The sequence below is a fragment of the Vidua chalybeata genome, chromosome 3, assembly GCF_026979565.1.
Source record: "Vidua chalybeata isolate OUT-0048 chromosome 3, bVidCha1 merged haplotype, whole genome shotgun sequence".
NCBI classification, from domain to species: Eukaryota; Metazoa; Chordata; class Aves; order Passeriformes; family Viduidae; genus Vidua; species Vidua chalybeata.
In genome coordinates, this window is record NC_071532.1 from 73,856,446 (window position 1) to 73,884,234 (window position 27,789).

General features: G+C 37.1%; 1 protein-coding gene across 10 annotated transcripts in view; it reads right to left on the minus strand.

The window, feature by feature from the left end:
• The window catches only part of LOC128786510 (uncharacterized), a 196,060-nt gene that overhangs the window by 6,390 nt on the left and 161,881 nt on the right, over positions 1 to 27,789 (minus strand). For all 10 annotated transcript variants that reach the window (XM_053939804.1, XM_053939803.1, XM_053939808.1 and 7 more), the window contains 2 exons: positions 27,541 to 27,621; positions 157 to 263 (listed from right to left, as the gene is read on the minus strand). In XM_053939804.1, coding sequence (XP_053795779.1) covers positions 157 to 263; positions 27,541 to 27,621 — 188 coding nt within the window. The remainder of the gene's footprint in view (positions 1 to 156; positions 264 to 27,540; positions 27,622 to 27,789) is intronic.

The following is a 27,789-nucleotide window of genomic DNA, read 5'->3' on the forward strand; positions in this document are numbered from 1 at the left end:
GCAGTTTTACATCTTGCCACTAGGACTTTTATTTTTTTTCCTCTGTGCTAAGCTTTAATATCCTTTCAAATGCATTAATGTGTCCCCGGAACAGATGCTTAGAGACTCCTGCATGCTTTGAATATTTCCACTTTAAAGAGGGCTTTCAATACTTACTGAGAGTCCATGTACCACCTCACTGGCACCAGAGCTTGTAAAATACTGAGGAAAACAGCTCCTTGCCCAAAACATGTCCGATAAGAATAATCTTGCTTCAGGTCATCCTACAGTTAAGGAGAAACAAGAGGTGGGACCATATAAAACATCTCTTGGAGATTTATGCAAATATTTGTTTCCCTTTCAGTTGACTCCCATCTCAGAGGCTTGCATTTGAATTTCAGGTGTGAGCAGTTCCTATATGCCAAAGAGAAACTGGGGCAAAACTGGTAAACTCCAAAGAGATTCTTTCAAAAAGCTCTGTGTTCTTTTTGTCTTTAAATGCTATAATGCAGCTCAATATAATGGTAGGAGCTAATCTATTAGAAGGGTTAATTTCAGACAAACAAGATACGACTTTTAGTTAAAGGTTCAACATGCAATGCCTACATTCCAAGTAGGTGAATAAGCCTGAGTTTTAATATACCTTGCATACTTTCATTTTTATTGCAAAGAATTTCCACATAAAATATCTAAATAAGACGGCATGTTATAATAATAATTCATAGTAGACAGGTAGGGCTGAAAAAAATGTCACTGTCATACTATTTTTAAAAAAAAACTATTTGTTTTGTAATTTGATTCTTTGAACATCTCTAAATGCTTAGTTGAGTAACTTTGGTTAGACATCCTAGTGCTTCTCAACTGGGTTTTATCTTAAAGACACACTGGGAATAAATTCTTGAAAATTAGTCCTGCATGCAGCAGCAAATATCTTCTAGTGCTCTGGTCATATTGCTGTACTAGCATGCAACCACAGAATTATCCCACTCTCTGCATGGATCTCAAGTGCACTTCCAAAATGAGTTCTTTCTTTCCTAGCAGCACTGAAGCTGCTTGGTAAATGCCTTTTACAGATCTATTGACATTCATGCTTTTAAAATAATAACTTTATGGACACTCCAGATAATGAAATAGAGTTCATGAGAAAATGTAACTGACCATCTACTTACTTGTGGGTCTGAGGAGGGCTTTGCACAGAAGCTGGCAAAATGAAAATGTGGTGTGCAGGAAGGATGTGAGGATTGATTTGCTATGCAAACCTGACAAAACTCAATGGGGAGTTTTCTAGTTTGATGGAAACAAAAAATTAAAGCTAAGAATAACAAACAAAATAACTGTAGTATAAATAAACCACAAAACCACCACAGCATGTAAGCTTAAGTGCAATAAGAGATATATCATCTCTTTAAGTTGAATAAACCCCTCCCAAAAACAGAAAAAAAAAGTGCATGCAGACTCTGAGTTGAAAAATCTATTTTTTCTAAGGGATAGGACTTTCTAAGAAGTTGTGTAAAGTGCATCTAAACGTGCATTAGCACATGGCATGAGGAATAAAGAGAAGAAATTTGAGCTGTGCATGCAGTTGCAGGGCTAGGAACTTACTGGGATCACATGGATGTTGTGGGACAGCTTCCACAACTGCGGTGCTGCAATAGGTGGATACCAGACCTTCAGGAGGGATGGGCTAGGATGGAAAGGAGGAAGAGTTTGCCTGTATGTGAAAGCAGCAGAGATGCCTGGAGCTCTGCCTAGGGGTGAGTGATGAGCCAGCTGAGACTTTGTGGGTCAAGAGTAGTGTGCAGGCAGACATAAGCAATGTTGCAGTGAGTGTCTGTTGCCATCACTACAGTGCAGTGTATTTTGGTGAACCCCTTTAGGAATCTATGACTGAAGAGAGGTGCACAGGAATCAAAGGCATGGGATTTTGCATTCTATGCTTACCACAGAAAAATGCTCAAAGTGAGGACTCTCCAGAAAAGTGCTAAAGACAAGGACTTCTGCTTAACAGTTTGTGCTGTGTCAGAAGCAAGTCAAAGGAGCTGGCAGTTACTAAAGATAAAGTAACACTAGAAAGGAGAAACAGAGCTGGAAGTTTGCAGTGTATATTGCCAATAAGTCAATATATTAAGGAAATGCAGCTATAAATTTCCTGGAGAAAAATATTTTTTTTCTATAAGTTAAATTATGCTCCATGTTTTCTGGTAACATCTATTTTAAACTACACCCTACTGTAAAGGCAAGATTTTAGAATGGGCTAAATTAGTCTATGGTGATTACCCACATTGTGCAACTTACTACTGTTTTATTAATGCAAGATTAAAGATAATACTTTACTGGAAGAGATAACAGCAGAATTAACCTCTATTTACCTTGACATAATAAAGATTTAATAAAACATGGGAAAATGTCAATGAACAGCATAATTATTCTAACATGAAATTTAAATGTAACTTAATTCTGTATTCTGCATATTTAATGCTTTAAGATTAGTCATCATTGTTCTTTTCTCCCTCTTACAATGCATACTTAAAAATATTTCAAGCAGACTCAGACAACTTGCTTATTAAATGTATACTAATTTATTTTAAGTTTCAGATGCGTTAAACCTACAACTCCTTTTTTTTTTTTTTTTTTGGGAGAGATATTCACCAAACCCTTGCAACTAACACATATCTCCATATCTCACCCTTGTCCAAATTTTTTACTATTGAATAAAAGAAGATCCTTGCAGTTTTATTATATCAGACAGGCATCAAAGGGGCAGAACACATAGGATTGAAAAATAACACAGCTGCACTTTGCAATGGAGTGCTCTGTATCTGGCCATGTTTTGTTGTTCATGTAATACTTTTCAATAAACAAAGATGTCAATCAACTTTCTTTGCAGCACATCACATTTCAGATTTAAACCACTTCAGACACAGAGCTGCCCCAAGCTCACACGTTTAACAGATAAAAATTCAGCTTTCTGTCAAGGCAGAATATTGTATTGATTGTAGACTGTATTTAGGCTGGTGTCTGTTGGAGCTATATTACTTTCAAACTCATACAAAGTCCACTATGGCGATATAACACAAAAAGTGTTTCTTTTCTAGTGTAATTTTTTTAAACTTTCTACATTGATTAGTGGCAATTTCTAAATAAATGACAAAAAAAAAAAAAAAGCAGCCAGGGTTAGAGTCTATCCAGAAATCAGTGATGGGGGAAGTTACAAAAACACGATAGTAATCATGAAAACTTTGATCACTTGATTTGATTCTAGTGCTTTGCAAATTAGCATAATTATTCAAACATGCTTCATTAAAAATCACGACTGTACAAGTCCTTCAGTTTAATGATCCAAGAACATACAGAATGAGCTAAGCTTTAAATAAATACATCAACTTTGTACTAGATGGCCATGTCAGAGACTGGCAGGTTATTTATTTTAAATAAAATACTGAATGCTCTCTTGTTCCTTGCACAGTTTAGGAGACTGATGACTTGCTAAAGGTGCAGCATGTTAGCTAGTATATTTTACTGCTTATCCTCACATCCACCTGTACTTCTCCTGGGATCCCATAAGGTTGGATATCATGTCACTCCTAAGCTACTGGGAGATTGCCATAAAATCCCAGTAAATCTCCAACTAATTACATTTGAACTGTAGGTGTCACAGTTGGTTTTGACCTTTAAAGTTTGGCAGAAGTTTGACAGTCTTTGAGCTGGCCCCACACTCTGCAATACTTTTTCTGTCAAAATTTAAAGGAATGAATAGGCTGCAAAATTAAATATGCATTAAAAAATAAACAAAATACCCTGCTTATTAATATATAATGTCCCAGAAAAATCAAAGAAATACACTTATCCATGGCAACCAAAATCCTTGAGAATGTGCTGACATACTCCTAAATCGTAGCTGACAAAACACCAGTTGGCATCATTGGAGGGTTAAGAGAAACTTAACAAATTTGACAGAGAAAAGGGAAAACAAAATCCAAGTTAAGTTGTCACTCTCTGCTTAATTTCATATATACATATATCTTGAGACATAGCAGGGCAGCTCTTGTGAGTCAGGTTCCTGTTAGAGTGTTACTCTTACTGTAGCTGTTTAGTTTGGGACTTTGCTTTTCTAAGTAAAGTTTTTTTCACCCACAACAATTATCTCAGCAGTGAAGTAACATTTTACAGCCCCACTTCCACCAAAATCAAAGAAAACAACCCTCCCCCCAAAAAACTTCCAACCAACAACAGCAACAACAAAACCCACAACTGGTTGCCAAGAAAAATACTGCATAAAATATCTCCCTACTGGCTTTCCAGCCACAATTCCAAATGCCCTACTGTCCAGACTGTGAACATCCCAGCTGTCATCCAGGGACCTTCAAAACTGAAACAAAGTCATGTGTCAGCAATAGTGATAGCTGGCAGAGAAAAACCTTTGGGGAATCGTGGAATTGTAGAATGGTTTGGGTTGTAAGGGTACCTTGACGATCATCAGCTTCCAGCCCCTCTCCTGTGGGCAGGGACACCTTCAACTAGACCAGGTTGTTCAGCTCCACCAGAACCAATTTGGCCTTTTTATTTTAAAAATTCAAACAGAAATTTGCCAGGAAGGAAATTAAGGATATTAAGACTTTTTACATTTAAAAGGTTGGTCTTATGGGTCCAGAAACATTGATTTAAATGAAAATACTAAAATACTTTTGAAGGAAAAGGGGATGACTTTTGAGAGGGTTTATTATTTCTTATATTTGCCTGCAAATCATTATGTTTCTGCAAACTCTACATGGGTTTTTTCATACAATTTTGAATTAAGTTTGTCTTAATCCAGATTTGAATCTCAGTGACAGATTATTAAAGTAATGTGTTTCATGCTGCCTACATGTTGTTAGCTATTATTTGCAGAGAGGCAGTTTTTTGAAAACTCTTGAACCAAATGCTCTCTTTCAATGAGGATTTTGTAATTTAGGGGGAAAAAGACATAGTACGTTACTGCAAACTCACAAATTGTGTGGGAAACAGGAATCTACAAATAATCATGCACACTTTAGTATTGTTTTTTGGTCCTTAGGGAAAATTTCATCTTTATCAGGTCACTAATAAAAAGAATTGGAGAATAAAAGGTTGAGTTTACTTTCTTTTACAAAGACAGGGTAAAAACACTTAAAAGTTGCAAATAAGGGAAATTAATTTCAAAGGAAAGGTCAAAAATAAGAAAGAACATCTCTAAAATTATTTAACTGTTGAGGTCTAGCTATGCTAATTATTTCACAATTCCAGCTACCCTGTGGGGCTGGTCACAAGAATTTACTGCACAAGACAGGACTGGCATTCTCTGGAGAGATCCTGGTGCTATGCGCACTCTCCTTTTTTTAAAGCAGGCTACCCAACCTCTCTCCCTCCCATTGGAATGTGCAAAATAATAAGCAATGAAAATCTTGATTACATTTCTTTCCTCCTCCATGCTGTAATTTCCAACCCCTTCTTTTCCTGGCCTCAAGAATGATCAAGCACAAAAACACCACATGGTAATGCAGAGGATTAGAGCATTTCCCACCACCCTGCCCCAACCCAATTAACCTCTTTTAATTAATATTTCTCCTGTGTTGCTTAATTTGCACTTCTTATTCTGGCTTTTTATGGCTTCTTTTCCTCACATTTTGAAGACACACAGGTAAAATTTGTCAGTAACAGTCTTTGAAAAGCAATTCTTTTGTAATAATAATTTTGAGATTATAATGGTTACTCTGCCCTGAATTTAGTGTAAAGACACACATGACATAATCAATGCAGAAATTCACAATGAAGAGCTTAAATTCAATGGCATGCACCCATACACTCAGTTTATTTAGGGAGATCCTATTGGGAACACTACCACGGGGCTACAAAAGAAAAGAAAAAGCCACTATAAAATTTGAAAGTCCTTCTATCATAGAAATGTGAGAGATTTCTCAGTTTTAGTATTTGGGCAAGATTTTCTTTCTGTCTTACAATAACACATTTTTTTCTGGTGATCACGGGGACAACATTTTTGTTCATGCGAGAGCCCTAGATCAAATGATAGCTGAAAGACTCTTTTAAATTTATGTAGCCCCAATTTTCAGCCTACAGGTCATTCAAGCTCAACATTTCATTAATGAAATACTGTCGATATTTCCCTGATATTGCCACAGGTTGACATATGGCATTATTCCAGTGCAAGATTTTCACACATTAGTGACTGGAAAATCGAGAATATTCCCCAAGACACCTGAGGTATGATTAATTCTCTAATAGTATTTCTGTATCAGTTTGAGAGGAAGAGAGGGATCTTCCAGGGACGAAAGAAAGTGGGAACATTAGAAAGAAGACAGCCTTGGCTTCTTGCCTGGAGCACTGACTTGGCCAGCTGCCCCACATGACAACCTTTGCCATCCTGAAGCCCAAATAAGATGCCAGCAGCAAGGCAACAGCTTGTAATGTACCTTGAGCAGAAATAATGGCAACATTATTCCATGAAAGCATCCGTGAGAAAGAGGAGTTAGTGGTGAGGGTAAAATAAAGGTGAACATGTTCTATCTGTTGGGTTAGGGATGGGAGTCTGTCACCATTTTTGAAGGTTAAAGCAAAGTTAGGGGAAAAAAAATGGTGCTGAAGATTTGATAGAGGAAGCAGATGCTCAGGGTTGTCCTTTGCTAAGTTCAGTATTAAGGCCAACTTTCACATGTATAAAATTAAGAAAGCTGGACAGATTTGGCATCTGAAAATGTCCAAATCTGATGAGGTCTGGTCCTCATCAGGTATGCATGGACATCTTAGCAATGGGAAACAGTTGTCAGTGAGATTGTCATTGCTGAGACACCCAAAGCCTTCAATCTAGAGTATCTATTTCTGTCATAAAGTAACTGCCTTTTAATAGAATAAAACACATCAACTGCACATGATCTGGCAGGCTGAAGAACAATTAAACCTCTTTCAGGACCGAGCTTTGCAAAAAAACCCTCATTTGTTTCCTGTTTTCCCGCATTGTTTTGTATTTTTGAGGCATCTACAATCAAAAAGCTAAATGGCTAAAACAACCTAAACACAAAATCTGCAAAATCATTTTCTTGCTGGCTAAGCATGTATCAAGCAGCACCACTGATGAAAAGCAACAGTTGTTTTTTAAGCCCTAAAATTTGTAATGGAATTTGTAATGAGCTGAAATTTGTTATGGGAATGCTGACAAGGCCACTAACCAGCACAGATTTAGCAGTGCTGCTACAACGAACAAAGTAAAGCAGTACTAGTCTTGCACACAAATTAGACTGTCTAATGTATGAAAGTCCACTGTCTCCTTCTAACATGAACTTCATTATCAGAAAGTTGTTTTGGATTACTAAGCATAGAAATGATGAAAATGAATGTCAAAGACAGCCCATCCAACACATTAATTTCCAGTTTCAGGGAGGCAGGATGTGCACAGCTAGACAGACAGAGACAGACACAGAGAAAGGAGTCCTAGTATTATAAATATACAAGATATATTTAACTCATCGCATCTCTTATGCTACTTTTCAGTTGTTGTCAATGTGGTATAGGCAATGTTTTTATACCCCTGTGTATTTATATATGAGTTTCTCTTACTGCATATTACCCTTGCTGCAGAAAAAATCTTTGCTCATGATGGGAAGTACAGCTTAGTTCCTTTCCATAGTGTTTTTCCTATTCACTGTGGGCTCAAGAGTGCTGAGCCAGTGCAAGAGCAGAAACCAACACCTTTCATTGTAGAATACTGACAAAGAGATGGAATGGAAACCCAACTCTTGTAAGTGGAAAATCCTGCTCTGGAAAAGAAGCTGTGTTGTGGTTTCACCGCAACTAGGTCCCACACAGCCGCTCACTCACTCCTACTGCAGGAGGGAGGAGGAGACAATCAGAAGAATAGAAGTAAGAAAATCCTTGTTTTGAGTTGAAAACAGTTTGATGGATAAACTGTTATGCACACAAGCCATGCACACAAGCAGTACAAAAAAGGGAATTCATCCACTGCTTCCCATGGGCAGGCAGGTGTTCAACCATTCCCAGGAAATCAGGGCTCCACTATGCTCAGTGGTGACTTGGGATGACAAACAGCACCACTCTCAATGTCCACCCCCTTCCTTCTTCTTCCCGCAGCTTTATATGCTGAGCATGGTGCCTTTTGGAGTGGAATGTCTCTTTGGTCAGTGGGGATCAGCTGTCCCAGCTGTGTCTGCTCCTAAGTCTTTGTGATCCCCAGTCTACTCCCTATTGGATTGGGGTGAGAAGCAGAAAATGCCTTGACTCCATGCAAGCGCTGGTCAGCAGTAATGAAAACATCCCTGCATTAACAACACTGTTTTCAGTACAAATCCAAAACATAGCCCATACTAGCTACTGTGAAGAAAATTGACACTATCCCAGCTAAAAGCAGCAAAAAGTATGTAGGATCAGCCATTACAAACCTTAAGGTCTGGTGAAAATAAAAGTTCTAAGTGCTTTTTGCCAGTAGTGAAGCAAACCACAAAGAGATGCATTAAGGGACACAGAGCATCTCATGGCATATAATGGATATGCCAAATTTCAGAAGTAGCTTTTGAATGAGAAGAGTTGGAAAATTTGTCCCAGAGGCTCAGTTGCACATCAAGTGCAAGGCCATCCTCTCCCCTCACCAATCTGCCAACGCTTGAAAAGAAGAGGCTTGCGAGGTGTTCCTGGCCATGCTGGGTCACAACATGATGGGAAATCAGAACAGCATGAGAAGAACCTTGCAGAAGCTGCACACATGTGGCATACACCAAGGGCAGAAACATGTTCTCTAGAGTTCAGGAAAAAATGATCCTTAGGCTCTAAAAGCCCGTGCAGCTTTGCTTGTCTCTTGAATGATGCTATTCTGGGTGCATTTAAGCCAAAAAAGATCAGTAAAACTGGGATTTGATTAAAATAAAATTTGCAGTGCATATACAAATACAATTAATACCTCAATACGTAATTCCATTGAAGTTGTATGAATTTTACCAATATATTTCTCAAGAATTATTTTTTCTGTGCAATGACTGAGTGGATGTGAAACATTCTGTTCTTTCCAAATGAGCACCCAGGGTATATCTATCCTCTTCGAGGTTAGAGGCCTAGCTGTCTCATCAAAACAGCATTTTTCATGGTTTCTGCTTGTACTTTCCAACAATGTTCTGATATAATAAAAGTATAGCTTTTTTTGTTATAGCACTTATTCATCCAGATTCAATTCAGGACATACACACTGCTGACAATAACAGAGATCAGAGGAAAAGATTGCCCAACCATATTCCTATTTGTCAAAGGAGATGCTCTTTCTTTAAAAAAAAAAATTAAAAATAGATTTTAGTTTCTTTCTTCTCATTTTGATCACCATCATAAATGACAACCAAGATAGAAGCAATAGCATCAAAATTTAGATTTGGCCTGAGCCCATATTCAAAGTTTTGAGATACTTCAGGATGCTAATCTCAGGATTTTGTTTTCTATCCTTGCAGAGATGAAGTCTCATCACATTGTGAAGGTGTAGGAATATGGCCAAACTCCAAACCACACAGGTCTTTTACATTCAGGGTGATTGGGCAGATCCACAATCACAAATTTCTGTAAAAGTGCATGTAACTCTGTGGCCAGTGTGATAGGGTAACTGAATAATGTTCACAACTGATGCTGCCTAGTAACCAAACTGCATCCAGCTTTGCAGATCAACAGAAAGGTTTCAGGATCTGAGCTATACTGAAAAGAAGAGCATCTAACCAGTCTATAAACTTCCTATTGGTCTTTAAAGCAGGAAACATCATGAGTGGATTGTTAGATGAATTTAGCAGCAGGGAAGCCTGCAGCTCATCAGCTTTCTCTTCCACAAAAGTACTTATTGCAGTCAAGAGGAATTATTGCTGGGGTTCTCCAAGCATGGTGATGTTTTTGTTATAATAAAAAACTCTGAACAATGCAATTGCACCCCCCACAATTATCCTTTTTGTTTCTCCCCTGCAATGATGTACTCTTTATGATGTGCAAGATTTATACTTTGACATCTGAACTACAATGCACAGAAAGAGAGCAACAAAATAATGGCTGGTATTGCTTGCCAGATGGACAAAGCAAACCTGAGTGAGGCACACAGACTGGATGAGCTGCTTTTCTTCATGTACTTGCTTCTCACATTCTTCATGGGAACAGCTTTCCCTATAGAAGCTTGTTCATTTATTTATGATGACCACAAAGTCTTCATCACAAATTCACATTTTGCTTTGAAAGAAAAAGACTTTTGAAGAAATGCTGGTCATGCTGTCATCAACAGGACCCTTCTCTTTAGCTCAGCAGTTTCACAAGAGTTTTCTTAACAAGCTCCAAATAAAGAAAGGGGCCTGAACAAAATCTGAAGACAAAGTTTTCAGAAATCCTATCCTGCATGTGAGCACACCTAGGTGTTGATGATCTATGACCCTGTAAGGAAATGCTGCTGTTTCCTTACAATCATTGTGGATCTTTGATCAGGCTTGGAAGAAAAAAATCCTAGCCTCTGCTGGGCATCTCTCTCTCATTCCTAGCCAATATGTGGAGTAGAAGGAGAGATTTCCATCAGTACCTGCATACCACCAGCAATGTTGGTGTATGCAGTCAGTTTTTAGCTTGTTAGTAACTATTGTCACAGTCAGTCTTCCCTACACATCCAACAGGAAATATCTGGCTATCAGCACTGCTGAGCAGCACCATAAAGTAATGAATTGATATAATGATCAATAATGGAAGGAAAATGGCTGTATCTATATCTATAAGAAAAAGAGAAACAGAAGTGTGACATTGCAAAATTTAAATATACCTTCTTTTTTTTTTTTTTTTTATTATGAAGTATCTGAGAAAGGTAGACAAGAAAAGCAACTTTTAAGCCAAATCCAAAAATGGTCATTTAAGCAGAAACAATTGACAGTACAAGAAATACTCACACTTCACCTCACTGTTGATTTGATTCTTGAATGTGCTTGGTGTGTAAAATAATGCAAGCCTATAATAACAGAAGACAGGTAATAAGATTTCCATTTTCTGTTTTGCTACTCCCTGGCTGGAAGACCAAAAAAGATATTTCCAACCTCTAGATATTTTTTTTTATTATTTACAACCTACAAAACAGATACAATAGAACAGAATCCAACTGTGACATTTAATTAATATTTGTAAAGCAATAGGACATCAGTAGACAATAAGAATTATATATTTGCCAAGTACACATTTTGTTCCCCATAAAATACAACTGTCAATAGTTGAAGGAAATGCAAGATGTCTTTTATTCTGCTCTTGGAATGAACCTATTTCCCTTTATAAAATGTGTTCCATTTTATAGCAATCTTCAGAGATTGGTTCCCCCTATCTTCTTGCTGATTAATGCCTGAAAAATGTTTCTGTGTTTAAAAAAGTGGCACAAATGGGGTGAGGACTGCCCCGAAAAGAATTACTTGACAGGCATGTTATCCACATGATTCTGATAAAGCCCAGTGTTGTTTTCCTCGGGGTAAAGGGGGTTTCTTCCCTTACCATACAAATACCATAAAATATGCAAATAAATCTTGCATTCAACAAGTCAAATATTCTGCATGTTTAATTTACAAGTTAACAAAATTCAAACCATTTTAAGAGCTACAAGCCTACCATAAAATAAAAGACATAGCACATGACAGAAGCTGTACTTTTGTTCATTGATAAATTATCTTCTAGAATTCACATTAACAACCACATTACTGAAGTGCTCTCTAGCCCTCCAGTGTTACAGTTCAAGGTAATATGTGACAGATTTGAACATTCTTAAGGAAGAAAATCTCCAGAGTGTGTAGATGGCAGCTTTGCTCACCAGGAGATTACAGTGGCTTTTATATCTGTTACAAACCTGCAGTTACACTGATAACTTCAAAAGTGGAATATTATATATCATGCTAAAATTCTCCACCAGCCCATTATGTCCTTTCTTTGTTTCTTCTGTGCTTGCCTTTTTTTTTCCCTTTTTTTTTCTTTTTTTTTTCCTTCATTTAGCTATTGCTGGCTTGCCAGAGATCTTGAACTTGAGAAAGGTTAGACATCACAATGCTGAAGCAGTTTGTGAGCATCAGCAGATTTAGCTTGTAATTTCATTGATCTATGTGGGCTTGCTGTTTGCAAACCAGCTGCTGCACTGTTTCCCCACAGCTACTGATCTGAGTAGCATTGATTTTTTCCCTTACATTAACATAGCATTACTTCTTTAATGGGCATTAAATGACTGGATGTAAATACAAACAGGGCTTCAACAACAAAAGAGGAAAAAAAAAAAGCATTGGTTCTTTTTATTTAAAGAACTCTATTAATATTTTTCAGGAAAAAAAATTAAAAGCATGAGTTATTGATTAAGATAAATGCTATTTTTAGTGTTGTGATTTCCACACATTTCTTTTGCCAAGAAATAATCTTTTTTCCTTACTGTGTTTACTCACAGTCCAAAATGTTGCATTTATAAAGATTGCCTTTTTGGCTCAGTAAAAATAGTAACATAGATTTTTTAAAATAATCATCATACAAAGCAACACAAAATCTCTTCATTGTGCTTATTCTAAAACTAGATGAACCCATTTCAGTTTTGAAGGAGATATCATCTCTTAACACTCACTATTTAACTACTTAAAAAATGAAAGGACTTCAGTTTAGACAGAGTTGATGTGAAATCTGCAGCACACCATGAACTGAGTATCTCATGTATAATACACTTAATATAAGATCATATAGTCTTCTCATATGCTACTTTAGTCCTTCAGTGGGTGGTGTTTTAAAGAATCTTACAGATTCAACATTCAATGCAGTGTAGAAAAGACAGTAGGGAAAAAAGTAAAGCAAAAGATAAAACCCTGACCAAACTCAAACCCCAACCCCCAGAGCCAATTTGCTCAGTCACTTATGAATGAACCCAATCAGCCAAGGGTTCCTGATCATCTTTAGAAGTAGGTGACAGCCAGCAGAGATATCCATACCAGAAGGAGATGCAGGACTGAATGTTGTTCCTCTTCATGAAGAAGAGACCGGATTGAGCGTGCTGGGAAGGAACAGGCAAGAGCTCTCAAAGAACACCAGTGGTGGGTTACAACCTTCTGGGCCACAGATGACAGTAGGCAGCAGTGTCAGTGCTGTAATTAAGAGTGCCTCAAAAACACAGACACTCCAGTAAGTTCTAACAAGAATGTGATTTAAGTATTTATGAAGAAGGATTTTTATCTTTTATGATAAACACAGCTCTTGTTCTGGCCATGCAGCCTGACTGCCCTGAGGAAAAGGTCCAGTGACCTGACAGATGGGAATTCCTCATTCTCGTGTAACTCTGTCTACTCCTATACCTAGAGAGAGCAAATCATTCCACATGGCTGCTGCAGGGATGGCTATTGTATCCTTACTCAGAGAGCAGATAAATTATTCTCAATAGAATATGATGTAAAATATGGTGCTGGAACTGAAAATAACCCATAAAATGAGTACAGAAATTTATACTTATCCAAGGTAAAATATATGTGTTGTTAATCTAACCAATCTCTCCTTCTTGACTTGACTAGCTAATGTTAATGCCACTTTTAGCAGATATAATTTCCAAATCATTAAAAATAATATTAAGTAACACTGGCCCCAGTGTGAATCCTTAAAGCATCCCACTATTAACCTCTTTCCACTTATAGGAGAAGACTTTCAGTGCAAGTTTTTCTCCATCATTTACCCAGTTTTTATTACGCTGTGAGATTTTGCCTCTTACCTCTGTTATATTTTCCCATTCATAGTCTTGTATGAAGGATCATATCAGGAATTTTTTGAAAATCCACATAAATTATGTTCACTAGGTCACCCTTATCTTCTAATTCATTAACTTTTCCAAGGCACTTCAGCAGGTTAGAGAAGTATGCTTTCCCTCTACCAACGCTGTGCAGGTGTGACCCTATTAGGTTATACTTATCCATACACTGAACTATTCTATCCTGAATTAGACTCTCAATCAGTTTCCCTGGAAGCAGGGTGGAGTTCAATGGTTTTAATTTCCAGGATGTCTTTTTGATCCTGTTTTAACAACAGACACCATATTAGAAATTTTCCAGCCACCATTGATCTATATCATATCTTCCTGCAAGTGTCTCTTCTATTCTGATGTATATTCTGCTATCTGCATTAAATTATTTTCCATTTTTATGTGTCTTCTGAATTACTCAGCACTTCCCTTGAAAAAGACCAAAAATTTTGCTAGTGCTGCTCTGCCTCTAATATATTTAGCACAATATATAATAAAGAACAAGGTGAAATTCTATATAACTATTGAACCCTTTTTCCAGGGTGAGTGTGTAAATATAGTTTTAGTTTGATATTTTTTGTTGGTTTTAATTATTTTTCCCCCTCCAAGTACTCAGATGAGCAACTATTCACTTTTTCCTTCAAAGTGATAAAATCAGTTTTGCAGTTTTGGGGAATTTTGGGTTTTGTTTTTGTGGATAGACATGGACCATCAATCTCAATGGATTATTTTCTAGCTTAGCTTTGAGCATTCTTCTTGGACAAAGAGTGGAAAGGAAGGAACACCACCATACATAATAACTGGTCACACTCACCAGCAATATCCAATACCAGGAGTTATTAAAACTGGATTTCATATGAATCTGACAAATGACAGAAAGAAAGAGATTGCGAAAAGGTATAAATTTGTATTCTGGTCTTGCAGGAGATGTTCTTGGTCTATGCTTTAGGTACACAGGTCTTAATGATCAGGAAATATTGTTGAACACGATTTTTAGTGAAAAAGTATTGAAAATTCCCACTGAAATGTGTACATGGCTAAGTAAAGGTCAGTAAGCTATTGAGTAAACCTGAAGTGCTCACATTAGAGGATTAGAAACTGAGAATTTTCAGCATTTGGTGAAGTCAGTGGATTTTCCTCTAGAATTTGAGACTTACTGTCCCTAGCAGTCAGATCTGAGTTTGAATGGATGAGAAAATTGAAAAGGAACTTCTAGTGAAAATTATGGGTTTGGTTACGAGCCAATATAAAGCCAACATAAAGTCACCAAGTATGAAAGCCCAGGTTTCAAACTATACCTCACTTCTACAACAAAACCATTATCCTCACCTGGGCTTGAATTTCATTACAAAAATATCACATCGTTCTAACTGTAATTATTAAGGCATATTGCTGCTGCCTTTGTTTTCCCTTCAGATAGAAGTTTCAGTTTCATCTGTGTTCAGAGATTCTATGCGCTGCACTGTTAAGCACAGATTTCTGCTTAAATTATAATTCTATCAGCTTTAACATATGAAAATAGAACACATTTTAATGTGTGTGTTGAACATTAAATCATTTTTGCTTCAGGGAAACTCTGGTAAACAGTAACTGTCAAAAATTATAATGACACAAAATTAAAATAATAGAAAATAGTCTGTAACAACAGCTTTTCTAATCATGTTAACAGAAGTTCAGCTCTGCATCTTCTAACTATTCCTTTACAGAAAGCAGGAAGGTTGAGTAAGAAAAGCTCAGGTACACAATTTTACACCATTGAACAAGAAGAGCTGGAAATTATCTTTGCTACCATTCTTTGCCTGCTTACTGTGAAGTGCACATCAATCAATGTAGGAAAAATGGGACCAAACTAATACATGTATTTTTTTTTTTTGTTATGACAATTAGAATTTCATTCAGGAATTTTAATATGTAAATATTTTTTACACAAAAATACCAGAAAATATAAGAATATCATTTAAGCCCTGTAAACTGGAGTAACTTCTGGAAATCTGCATTAAGTGAGAAAGAAGCTGATCTGAAGAAATTAAACTGCAGCAGAAATATTGACAGGCATATAGATTGAATTACATGAATATGAGATACATACAGACTTGGAGTAGTTCTGCTTAGATCAATGTCAAATGGATTTCAAGATTACCTTAGTTTGGTTTTTATGGCTTGTTTTATTTTAGATTTTAATTTGAATTAGTAATATGAAGTAAAATCACTATTTATTAACTTTCACTTACAAACAAAAAAAAACCATCAAAACAGTAAAAGCTTATCTGAAGTTAAAACCTTCCATTTGTGGAGGCTAGGTAACAATAATTTGTATCATGACACAAATTATTCAAAAGCAAGACATAAAAACTGATTCTTAAATGTTTCCACCTATTAATGTGGCATATTACCGATGTCGAGAGGCTGTAAGTGTATGGTGAGGTTGTATTGCCCCCTATAGTCACTCTGTGTCATCTGGGAGGGGAGTAGGAAGAGAAAGGGAAGAGTAGGAGAAATTGCCAGACCTACTACACCCTTGGTTTGAATTCATCCTTTGGAAAGGGCATGGTGGGGAATACTGGACAAACCTTAACACTGCCATGCAATTCAAGAATTTGAATGCACTAATCTCCCAGCACCTACAGATGAAATAAAATGTACTCTCAAATTCAGCTTAGAAGACCTCTGCAGCCAGCCCCTGTGGTCTGGTCTGGCTGTGGTTTTGGTGCCTTTGTTGGATGCCAATATCTGCATGCTGGTGGCACACCAGGGTGCCAGTGTACCTGCCCTGTGGACTCAGATGCAGGAGGTGGCTGGCTTTGGTTCACCAGCAAAGGCAGGAGGTCCCACAGGTGATTTCTCTTTTCCTCTCACTGGGCATATCTTTGGTGCCTGAGCATAAGAGGGACCAGTCATGCATTTAACTCCAAGGCACAAAGATCTCTAAAGCTATGCCTGAATTGTGGGGTACACAGAGTGCCTGCCCTTTGAAGCAGCTTCAGCACAGAGACCAGAAAGAGAGAGAAAAAGCTCAGATAAAGGTTCCTCTTCAGCAGTAGGAGCAAATGCAAGGAGCACAGACAGTTTGTTCATGCTGCCCATGGACACTGGGGTCGTTGCTCTTTTAGACCTATGAGCCTGGGTGGAACAGACTATTTCCCAAATCTCTGTAGAACAGCATGCTACTCTGCCACCAGCACGAGGACAAAACTGCATTCATGGTCTTAGATTTTTCCAGTCAAGCACATCTTTCTTAACTTTTCTGTCAACTAAAAATTGTTATCTCTCCATAAAATTAATCAAATCTCAGCTGCTATCCTACTACTGTTCTCTTATGAACATAATTATGCACAGTATCCAGTATATCTTTTAATAGGCACAGACACAATATAACAAAAAGCATTAAATTCTTTAGGATCTCTTAAAAATATCTAATCAACTACTGGTGTTAGTGTGCCAAGGATTTTATAGAAATGGCAAATATTCAATAAGCTCAAGATCAATACCATGCTTTGTAGGGTGCAATACACTGTTATCATTATTTTTCATATTTCTGGGGACAGCTTTTCTACTAGCACAATTCCAGGCACACCTTCAGCTAGAAAAAGTTATTGCTGCTCCTAAGAGGTGATAGCTCTCATTTTTTAATCTCTTACCTCTTTCCCTCTGTTGGTACAACCCTGTTTGTAGTGACACAAGAGACTGGAGAACTTATGGAGCTGAAATCCTATGCTTTTTTCTTGCCATACTATTTTTGGTTTGGGTCAGTTTTTGAGGCTCACCATGTAGTAGCACAAGGACTTGCACAAAGGATAGAAGAAAAATAAACAGTAACAGAAGGTTATGGCACCAGCCTAATTTTATGGAAGTAATATCTTGTGCCAATTGAAGGGGGCTTTTTTGTATGTATGCTTTCAAGAATATGAGTTGTCCTTAAAATGCATTTATATTTTATTTGGTGTAAGAAAAAATATTAGGAGCGTTCCCATCCATGTACCTTAACAAATATTCTCTATCTAGGCAGAAACTATAGTCCTGCAAAGTGGAGCTGAACAACTTGCTTAGTTTTTGTGACATAGTCCTATATTAAATCTTTATTTTACTATGATGACTAGAGACTCAATAATGACTAAGCGACTGATGAGATGTGATTGCTGCTTACCCAGCAGATCAATACTCTCTCACTGCCTCCTGATGTGTAGGGGTGTATCCTGATACATGATAGTATTCAAATCTTTGATTACCTTACTCTTAACTGCAAGCTCTCTGAAGCAGGATCAGATTTTTCTTCTATCAACCCTGTAGCCAGCATGAATTCTGCAGCTCATAAAGGTATGAAGTTAAGCAGAAATATCTTTAAAACTATACCCCCTACAATTGTACAGTATTCACCAGAGGTGTCTCATCTTCTAGTTGTCTCACCTAGAAAACTGACCTTATTCTTGTAGTTTTTAGTCTCTCAATTTACTTTTCTTCCATCTTATCTATACTGAAGTACTGTTGCTTACTAGATATCACTGTCTAGAAATTCAGCTACCACAAACTTCTAACAGTGATTGTTGCTCGTCCATTACCTGTTTTCTTTTGTCTAAATTGATCAAACATTTTTCTTCAACTGATCGAGTCCAAAGGACATACAAACAGTATGTCCTGATACTCAGGAAAATGGAACACCTTCATGGTGCTAGCAGCATTCTGTGCCTTCCTGTTAAGAACCAGAAATCACCGTGTGACACGAGTCTGGCCCCATAAATGTGTAACCAGCTTTCAGCTGCAGTGCACTACCTAACTGGTGCAGAAGACAACGAGACATTTGGGGAAGCAACATTTCTAAATGCCAAACATCCAGAGATGAGCCACTAAATCTTATGAATTATCCATGCAGAGCAGACAGAACATTTGTTTTCAAGGTCAAATGAGAAAGATCCCCTGACCTGTATGGTAAACTACATGTTAATACATTTATCCATCTTTGGAATGTAAGGGACAAAGTCAACACAGAGAGAAATGAAGCGGTGGGGTAAGTCTGTCAAGCTACCAAAATCATTATGCCATCTGTTTTACTGGCATTTTTTATGTCTGTGCAGGGCATGCTCATTGAAAAATAGACCTCTTATTCAAATTTGAGTTTCTTCCAAACTAGAATGCAGTATCAAATATATTTACATTCTTTGGATAACTCTTAATTTATTTGGTTTTATGTACAGCTTTTTTCATATTCATTTAGTCACCTCAGTCACCTCATAACTAATGCAACAAAAAGTAAAAGAAATGAATATTAAATTTCTTAAAGGGAAATTGCAGTAGTGTCCCTTAAAGCTGCTGCAATTTCCCCCAGGCTTCATCAGGTAGGATACTGAAACTAGCATGATCCTATTAAAACAGTGTGTTTTTTATGGTTGTCAACACTAACCTTTAAAGGATGACAATTCAGAAAAGAAGCAAGGGGGTCAATTGATTCCTCCTGAATACTTTGGACAAACAACACTCAAGTTTGGTTACTATCTTGATGGGCTGTTGAAACACAGCTCTTTGACAGTTCAAGAGAAGGCTATTGTACTACCAGAGGGCAGCCTAGAGAATGAATACTGACTGGCAATGTCAAGTTTAAACTCTCTAATAGTGCAAAGTATCTCAAAAGTTAATGCAAATCCATCCTATAGCCCTTTACATTAGCAGAATGGGGCAAAAAGGTCTTATTGGGACTCAGAGCATCACAGTCTATCTTGCTTTACTCTTGCCTTGCCAGGAAGAATGACTTGGCTCCTTTACAGGGCACTGTCCCTGCCTTGCATTTCATCAGTCCCATCTGAAGTCTGAATTTCTGACTATTCCTACTAGCCATTTTTCTCCCTCCTGCAGTCCCAGTGTGAGAAGCAAACTCACCTTTTATATTCCTCCCACTACAGCATTTCAAAATCTGAGCTGAACCATGCATTTTTTTTAGAATATTCTACTCAGCAATATAAAGGCTATGACACATGGTATATGCAATGTAGAAGTATACATACATACATTTCTTAATCACTGGGATAACATTAGATAAAAATAATTTTAAACATTTGCATCTCTAATGACTGTAGAATGGTTGGATCTTGCAACACATATTTCAGAGTATTCATCACTGTGCTTTTTGATATCTCTAAACAGGCAGTTAGTTCAATTTCTTATATATCCATGTCATTTTTCTTTCATATTAATATTCCCATTTGACAAGTACATTACTTAAAACTGCTGAATTGATTTTCAAGAGGAATCTTAGTTTATATAAATTGTCACATTTCACAAAATGAAAAAAAAAAAAAAAGCCAGATTCAATTCTATCTTTTGTAAGGAGCATGGAGAAGTATACTAAAGGAGGAAAAAAATTATAAGCCAGCAGAACCAATCATATTATTTTTCCAAGCAGCTGTGAAAAGATAGTTACTAAAAAGATTGATCAAGAAAAAAAAAATCCAATAGCTTAATATGTTTTCTCCTCTGGATGGTTCAAGTTTAGAAATTGAACACAGCCTTTAGAGAAATTGAAACTAAGATAACTGCACTTGTTTTACCATAGGTACAGCATCTCTAGAACCAGTGAAAGATGCCAGTGTTTGTAGAGAGATTTTTTTGTTCTCTCATCAGAGAGAGAGAAGCACGAAGTACAACATTACTGATCACATTTTGTCCACACTGGGATACTTAGTGAAACTTTTTAGATATATTCAGAACTTTACTGTGGTCTGCAACCAGACTCTACTCCTGCAACAAGTTCTGACCCTGTTCATTCTGTGATATGACTGCAGTACAATATTTCCTTTTTGTTTACTATATTGTCCTATCTGAATCTCCACTACTGTTTACTTCATTGTCAAATCAGTATTTATTTAAATTTGCCTTTAAATATTTGGTTTCACCCTGATCTCTCCCTTCCCTTCCCTTCCCTTCCCTTCCCTTCCCTTCCCTTCCCTTCCCTTCCCTTCCCTTCCCTTCCCTTCCCCCTTCCCTTCCCTTCCCTTCCCTTCCCTTCCCTTCCTTCCCTTCCCTTCCCTTCCCTTCCCTTCCCTTCCTTCCCTTCCCTTCCCTTCCCTTCCCTTCCCTTCCCTTCCCTTCCCTTCCCTTCCCTTCCCTTCCCTTCCCTTCCCTTCCCTTCCCTTCCCTTCCCTTCCCTTCCCTGTACCCTATGTCTAACTGCAGCAAAGTATATACTTTAATTTCATGAAGAAATGAATACAGAAATACCCTAATATCCCAACACTTACCTATAACTCTTGGGTATCACCACATGATTGTATTATATGATGTGCCCATGCCCTATAAAGCAGTCCAGTTGTTCTTTATTGTGTAGTTCAGCTCTCTTATCTGTTGTGTTTTTTCAGTCTGATATGATAGTGCAGAATGATAACAGCATTAAAATTGCATGGTTGCAGTATTGAAAAAATACCACTGCTGTTGGTCAAGTACCAATGAAAAATGAATGCAATTCCTCACCAAATTTGGATGGTCATTTTAAAAGCAGTCATCTAAAACCAGGCAGTGTTTAGGAAATGCATGACTACAATGTTTACCCATGAAGAAAACAGTGTTTCTTTATAATTCCACAGAACCATATGTCTCCTTTAGTGGATCATACCAGTTTCTTTCGTGGAGGCTAGTAAGGGTCATTAAACACCAATGGCCCTCTGAGTCCTTCTTCAGAGTCAATGACACTGTAGGCTTCACCACGGATCTCATTTTACTTCTGTACAAGATCTTCAGGGCAAGGGAAGCAAATGAACTATGAAAAACATAATCACTACTTTTACTGTTGCTTTTTTTCATCATAAAAATTCCATTTATTTAAATTCCATTAAAAAACACATTTGCCTCCTGAAAGCATAAATATATACTTTTGTCATAATTTTTCATTTTATAAAAGAGTTTTATCATTCTTTTGGGGGAAAAAATTCTCCATAATAAATATTACACAAAGTTGTTATACAAAGTTTGGGACAAAGCAAGTGATTAAGAAAGTAAATTTCTCTAGAATATTTTCTCAGAGGTGACATGAAAATATTTCTCAAGCACCTGAGGGAATTAGCAGTTTAACATTCTTTTTCAGAAGTGTCTTGAGCACCAAGGTTCAGCTTTTCAAAAGTACCTCACCTTTAACTCACATTTTAATTTAAGAGAGTTAGGCACTCAAAACCTATGAGGATCTAGAATTCAGGATGAAAAGCTTTACAGAAAGTCAAGGGAATTTGAGTTATCAAAGGCCAGATTTTTTTAAAAGTATTTGAGGAACTTAGAGGCTGAGATAGGTGCCTAGCTGATTTTTTTTTTTTCAAAGTAGAGTGAAGAAGGGTTAAGTCCCTAACACTCCCTGAGATGTGTGTTCTTAGAAAGTGCTAACTACACCTTTGGATCTAAATACCTTTTTAAAAAGTTTCCTTGAACTGGTTTTGAAAGTTGTTTTATCATCTGAATGCAATGATTTATCCTATGCTTAATTCCTGACCTCCCAAAGATTGCCATAGACCTGCTTTACACAGCTAATTTTGTGTCATAATCTTGATGGAAATGGACAGAATTAAAAAACAACGTCTTATTTGAACATAATTTAGTTGGCATTTGGATCCAGACGTTCATAAATTTTGAGAGCTGAAAATAACAGTTCTGTTCCACTGTGATCATACTTGGAAGAGCTGTTAGATCCTGAGCATGTTCAGCTTCAAGAATTCACCCTGTATATGCTAAGCAGCCCACAGCAGCAGCACGTCTGGATGAAGTCATCCTGCTAGCAGTGCCAGAGTCTGACAATACGAATGGCTGCCTTGCTTTCACCATGTTTGCCACAGCTGGGAAGAAGATGAGGGGTACAATGTACAAGGAATTCCAACACAATGCAAATTTGGCAAGATGCAGTTTCAGATTTTGATTTCTGAGGAAGTAGAAATTTTTTTTTCTGGTTGCATTATAACATGGCTTTCTGCAGCTCTATTCTTTTAGCCCCTGTCAATTTATTTCTTGCTTTTATAATCTACTCATATAATTATCTTATCTAAATATAAATTTCTCTGTAATTCTCGATATTTGCCCTTTAAAATGAATCCACTCTTTAGTACTGAAAATGTTAGCTCCTTCCTGAGTCATGTTTGATTTTTTTTCCTGTACTGACTGGCTTCTGAACACAGTGCCTGATGGTAAGCTTTGTCAAGAGATGCTGAGATATAAAGAACAACAGGTTACCTCATAATCTCTTCTTGTTAATGCTTGTTCTGGAGAGCACCTGCTGTCTTTAAAAGGGATTTGAGTGACCCAAGATTAAGAAGTCTCCCTACAACAATTACTGTTCTTATCACTGAAGAATACTCATACCAATGTGACATCTTCCTGATGGTTTCAAATTCACAGACTGAGGGAGAGATAAGAGTCAAAGAACCATACAGTGTGCAATTATAAGACATCAAACCAGTCCAGTACAATTCCATTTTGGAGAAGAGTAGTGCTATTAGACTAATTGATTTCTGCCTGGAAAGTAACTATTAGGAAAAAACACCCTCTGATTTCATTTAAAGAAAATTTAAAATGCAGTGGTGCCTAGAGTATTTCTAATCCCCTTTCTAGATCAGCCTTACTGGGCAAATAGCATAAGGGGCACAGGGACACCAAATGGATCATACGACCTCACATCAGCAGAGATTCAGAGAATACATTAAATCTTGGGAGTATCACGGACTATTCCTTGCTACCTCTTTGGTTTACAACATACAAAAGTATGGACTTCTGTTCTGCTGAATTGAAATTTGTGATATAAATACAGGATTTCATCATAGTACGTCCCTTGCTCATCAAAACATTTTTCCAAGCCTGTTTAACCACGGAGCTCCTATCACCGTCACTTGCATTGACATTATTTGTTAAAGCTGGTTCTTTGAAACATTAACCAAAGTCATCAATATTTTGAAAATTAATGTGGGAGGATGACATTTTCAAGGAGATTGTACCCACTGAATCCACCCATCTTTGATTCTTTCCAACATTCTAGTAAAAAAAAAAAAAAAGGACACAAACTATAATTCTGTCTGTTCTCCTCTTCCTCCCTCAGTATCGTAGAGATGATGTCTTTAAGAAATACAGAAAAAAAAAACAAACCTATATATCAAAAAGTACTCTTTCATGCTAACTGAAGAAGAAAACTTTGCTGGGAACCCTCCTTTACGCAATCTGAGCGCATATTGAGGTCTCCAGATGATCAGTCTTCAGTATTGTCTGCACCATCTAACTCATTTACATGTTATATGAAGCAAAATGGAATTGACCTAATTTTATTTCCAAGCAAAGAAAGAACAACTAACAAAACTCACAGGCTGGTTAGAAACAGAAATGAATTATCTCAGATCAGATGCAAATTATATGTTTGCCAGAAGAAATAAGTAACACAAGGCAACAGTGAGAAAGGGTAATTGAAGATTGGCATCCTGAGTGCTCCATGATGGAAAGCCAAGATGGCAGTCTGGTACAGCTGAAGAAAGTTTTGGCTGTCCCAAGTCAAAAAAGCAAAATTATCTGACATTTATTTACTTTGGCTTGGCTCTGTTTAGGATACCTCCAATGGAAGAGAATACAGTTCACTGTCTATAAGATCTCTATTTAAAAATGCATTAGAATATTTTTGCTAATAATATTTTTGCTATTTTCGTGCTAATAACAAAACTTGAAGGATAATCTCAATATAACTTCAGAGTACATTTTCACAGCTGTCTTCCTGACTGCAGAACACCTGATATCCATTGGTTATATCCACACTGGTAAGAGAAAAAGCACAAAGAGCAACCAGATTAATTAGTAAGCTGCAGCATGCTGCCAAAACCAGGGATGGCTAAACATTAACTTTATTGGGGTCTGTGCATCTGCCATATCAATGAATATTATGTTTCCAGCACTGCAGAAATTGTGTCAGCTACATTGAAATCCCCAATGATATATGGTGATCTACTGGAACAGAAAGAGACAAGAAAGTAGACTTCTGTTGGTCTGGATTGGACACAGAAATCCAGTCTCTTCCAATGATCAGCAGACCAGTTATTATACAACAAACCCCACTGACTCCTTCACAGCTTGCTCAGCTGCTGTGCCACTATGTAGTTAAGAAGTCTTTAATCTTCAGGCTGACAGAGGCGCAATGAATCTACAGACTAAAATTTCATACACAATTTGCCTGAAAGCTAATTACTGCCTGTTATTCTAGCTCCTTTCCTCCAAGTAGAAGAGTGGGGGGACAAAATCAAATGCACTACTTTTACTGCCTCTTGCTTTGTGCTATGAACTGCAACTGTGGAAACATTAGTACAAAAACAAAGTTATTTCTGCGTTTCAAGAGTGTAAAAGGTTGTCAGATAGTCATAAAATGCTGCTGGCCAAGATGTACGCCTCAAAATATAGGCTTAATTTACTCCAGACTAAAATTCTGTTCTACAGGTTCCAGCTAAGGACATATTTTTACAATGGTTTCCAGTGAAATGTGCATTTTCAGATCTAAGCAACAGTCCCTAAAATGGGGCTTTGTGATACTGGAAATGAGTCTGCTAATGGCAATTAAGAGCTTTATGCTCTCGTGTGTAACTCTTGAACTCCAGTGGGACTGTTCAGATTGTGCAAAGTGAGAAACATGAATTAGACTTTGCAGGATGAGGGACTTAGTGTAACATCACTAATACCAGCACAATATGCTATTTAAAATTCAAAAAAGCATAAAGATTATTCTAAGTGAAAACTGTTGTTCATTAAGTATAATACATCAAACAGAATGAAGCAAATATGACAAGGGAATCAGAAAAAAACAGCAGTAAAATCAAAGCATGTGGACATGTATGTATATATATATATATATATATATATATATATGTATGTATATATATATATATGTATATATATATATATGGTTTACCAAAGGTAAAAGAAAATACAAACATGCAAGGAGATAATGTGTTTCAAAATTCAATGATCATGGAGAAAATGATAATTAATAAGGCAAATTATATAATTAAAAAGTAATATTTGTGATGTACAAGATACTTGAGCCAGATTCATACATATATTTTTAAATGGCAAATCACAGCTTTCAACAACAAAAAGCTTTTTCATAGTCAGAGAATGGTATAAGAAATGTTCTTAATGAAACAGTTGCAGTGTCTCCTGTCACAATATCCTTTGATGACAAGTAGTACTTCAAAGCAAGAGCCAAGTTAGTTCAGATTCTTATTCTGAATTCCCCCATAGGAATCCATACCTTTCTCTTTTTTCTGACTATAGGTAGACCCTGAGCAGTTGGGAGCCCATGAATAAAGCCTACCCTTTCCAACTTCCTTCCTATGTAATATGTTTCTGTTTAATGTAGCTATTTATTGGACACTGCTTTAAGTACTTCCATATATTTATTTATTTCAGTTTGGAAAAGGATAACCATTTTGACACATTTTTTAAAGTAAACAGTGGGTTTCAACATTTCTGATCATGCATTCATATTCACCACCATTTCTCAAAAAAAATAAATTATAGCTTTTGCAGGAGATTTCATTTATTTCCAGATAATCCATTAACAGTTCTTCCACACTGTACACTTGAAAACAGTTTTGCATCTCTATGCTATTTCCTCCCCAGTTTTTGTTCTCACTGTCTGACTAAACCAACTGAACTCAATCCAAACAATTTTCTAAAGGATGTTGAATTATAAAATAAACTCATTTGTGCATCATAGGAAACTTATCCTATGAAAGCCTCCTTTGCACATCAGCCTCACCCTTTCCAATCTTAAAAAATATCTTTGGAATTGAATTTGCAGTTATATGAGTTGCATATACTTTTGATATTCAACTAGTTACAATTGTGCTGCCTATCTCACCATAGTTTTTAGGTAACTTACAATTTTCAGACAGTTCAGATTCACTAGAAAGCAAGCAGGTAAGAAGGCAAGAACATAATCATGCTGCCCTACAAGTCCATTGTGTGGGTATATCATTAAAGTTCTCTGCAATTCCCACTGCCTTCTCTCAGGAAGAACATGAGTGACAGTATTGAGAAGACACTGCATCCTGAGCACTATTTCTAAGCCAGGGTCACTTTGGAATAGCTCTGATTTTCAGAGCAGAATGCCAGAGTGCTGGCAGAGACACACGACTGAGCTACCAGAACCCTTGGTCTGACCCAGCGCAGCAGGCTCCCGTGTGTTTTAATAATGAAGCTGGTCTCCAGAAAGGAACTTCCTGGTCATTTATCACATTGCATCCTCACATGCATTCAGCTTTATTTTTGTGGCAGTGGCCAGCCATGGCCAACTGGGCCCCTGGCATTATAAATTATACCAGGGCTAGGAACACTGTAAATCAGGCAGGAAATGTTACTGCCACCCTTGGCCACAACGACCATCAATCCTTTATCCCTATTAGTCACAAATTGAATCCAGCCCAAATGTCTGCAGTTTTAAGCAAGATACCATCTCTGATGGTATCATGACCAGTTTCCCTCAGACTTAAACAAGTCCAGTGACAGAACAGCTCTCCTCCCCCACAGCCTATGGAGGTGAGAAAAAACAGGGAGAAAGAGGATGTTTTCCATAAAAGATAATTTATATGCAAAAAAACTGTGCTCCTTCTACAAGCAGCAGTCTACAGCAGCATATTTTTAGGATACAGATAATTCTGGCTTAGTTCCACAAAATAAATGGTAGAGCTGCCTCAATTTAATTACCACCCCATGAAGAAATCTGACGGCCCCAATGCAGTGCTTAGTAAGCATTTTACCTCAGACAGCTTGAAGATGCATTGTAGAACTGAAATTACAATACATACCATGACTTGTTCTGTCATCCTACTTTGGGAATGCAGCATGCATGTCTCTATAATGAGCTGTCTGATATTCACCCACTTCACCTGTAGCAAACAGGAGTAAAACGCAAGTAACCATAAGTTGGCATATTAGTTGAATGCAAGCAAAGATATTTGTTTTTGGCAGATGGTTTCAGATTATTCTAACTAGCAATACAAGTTTAATACATAATTTACTTACATTTACATTTTGAAAGCATTTTGATTTTTCTA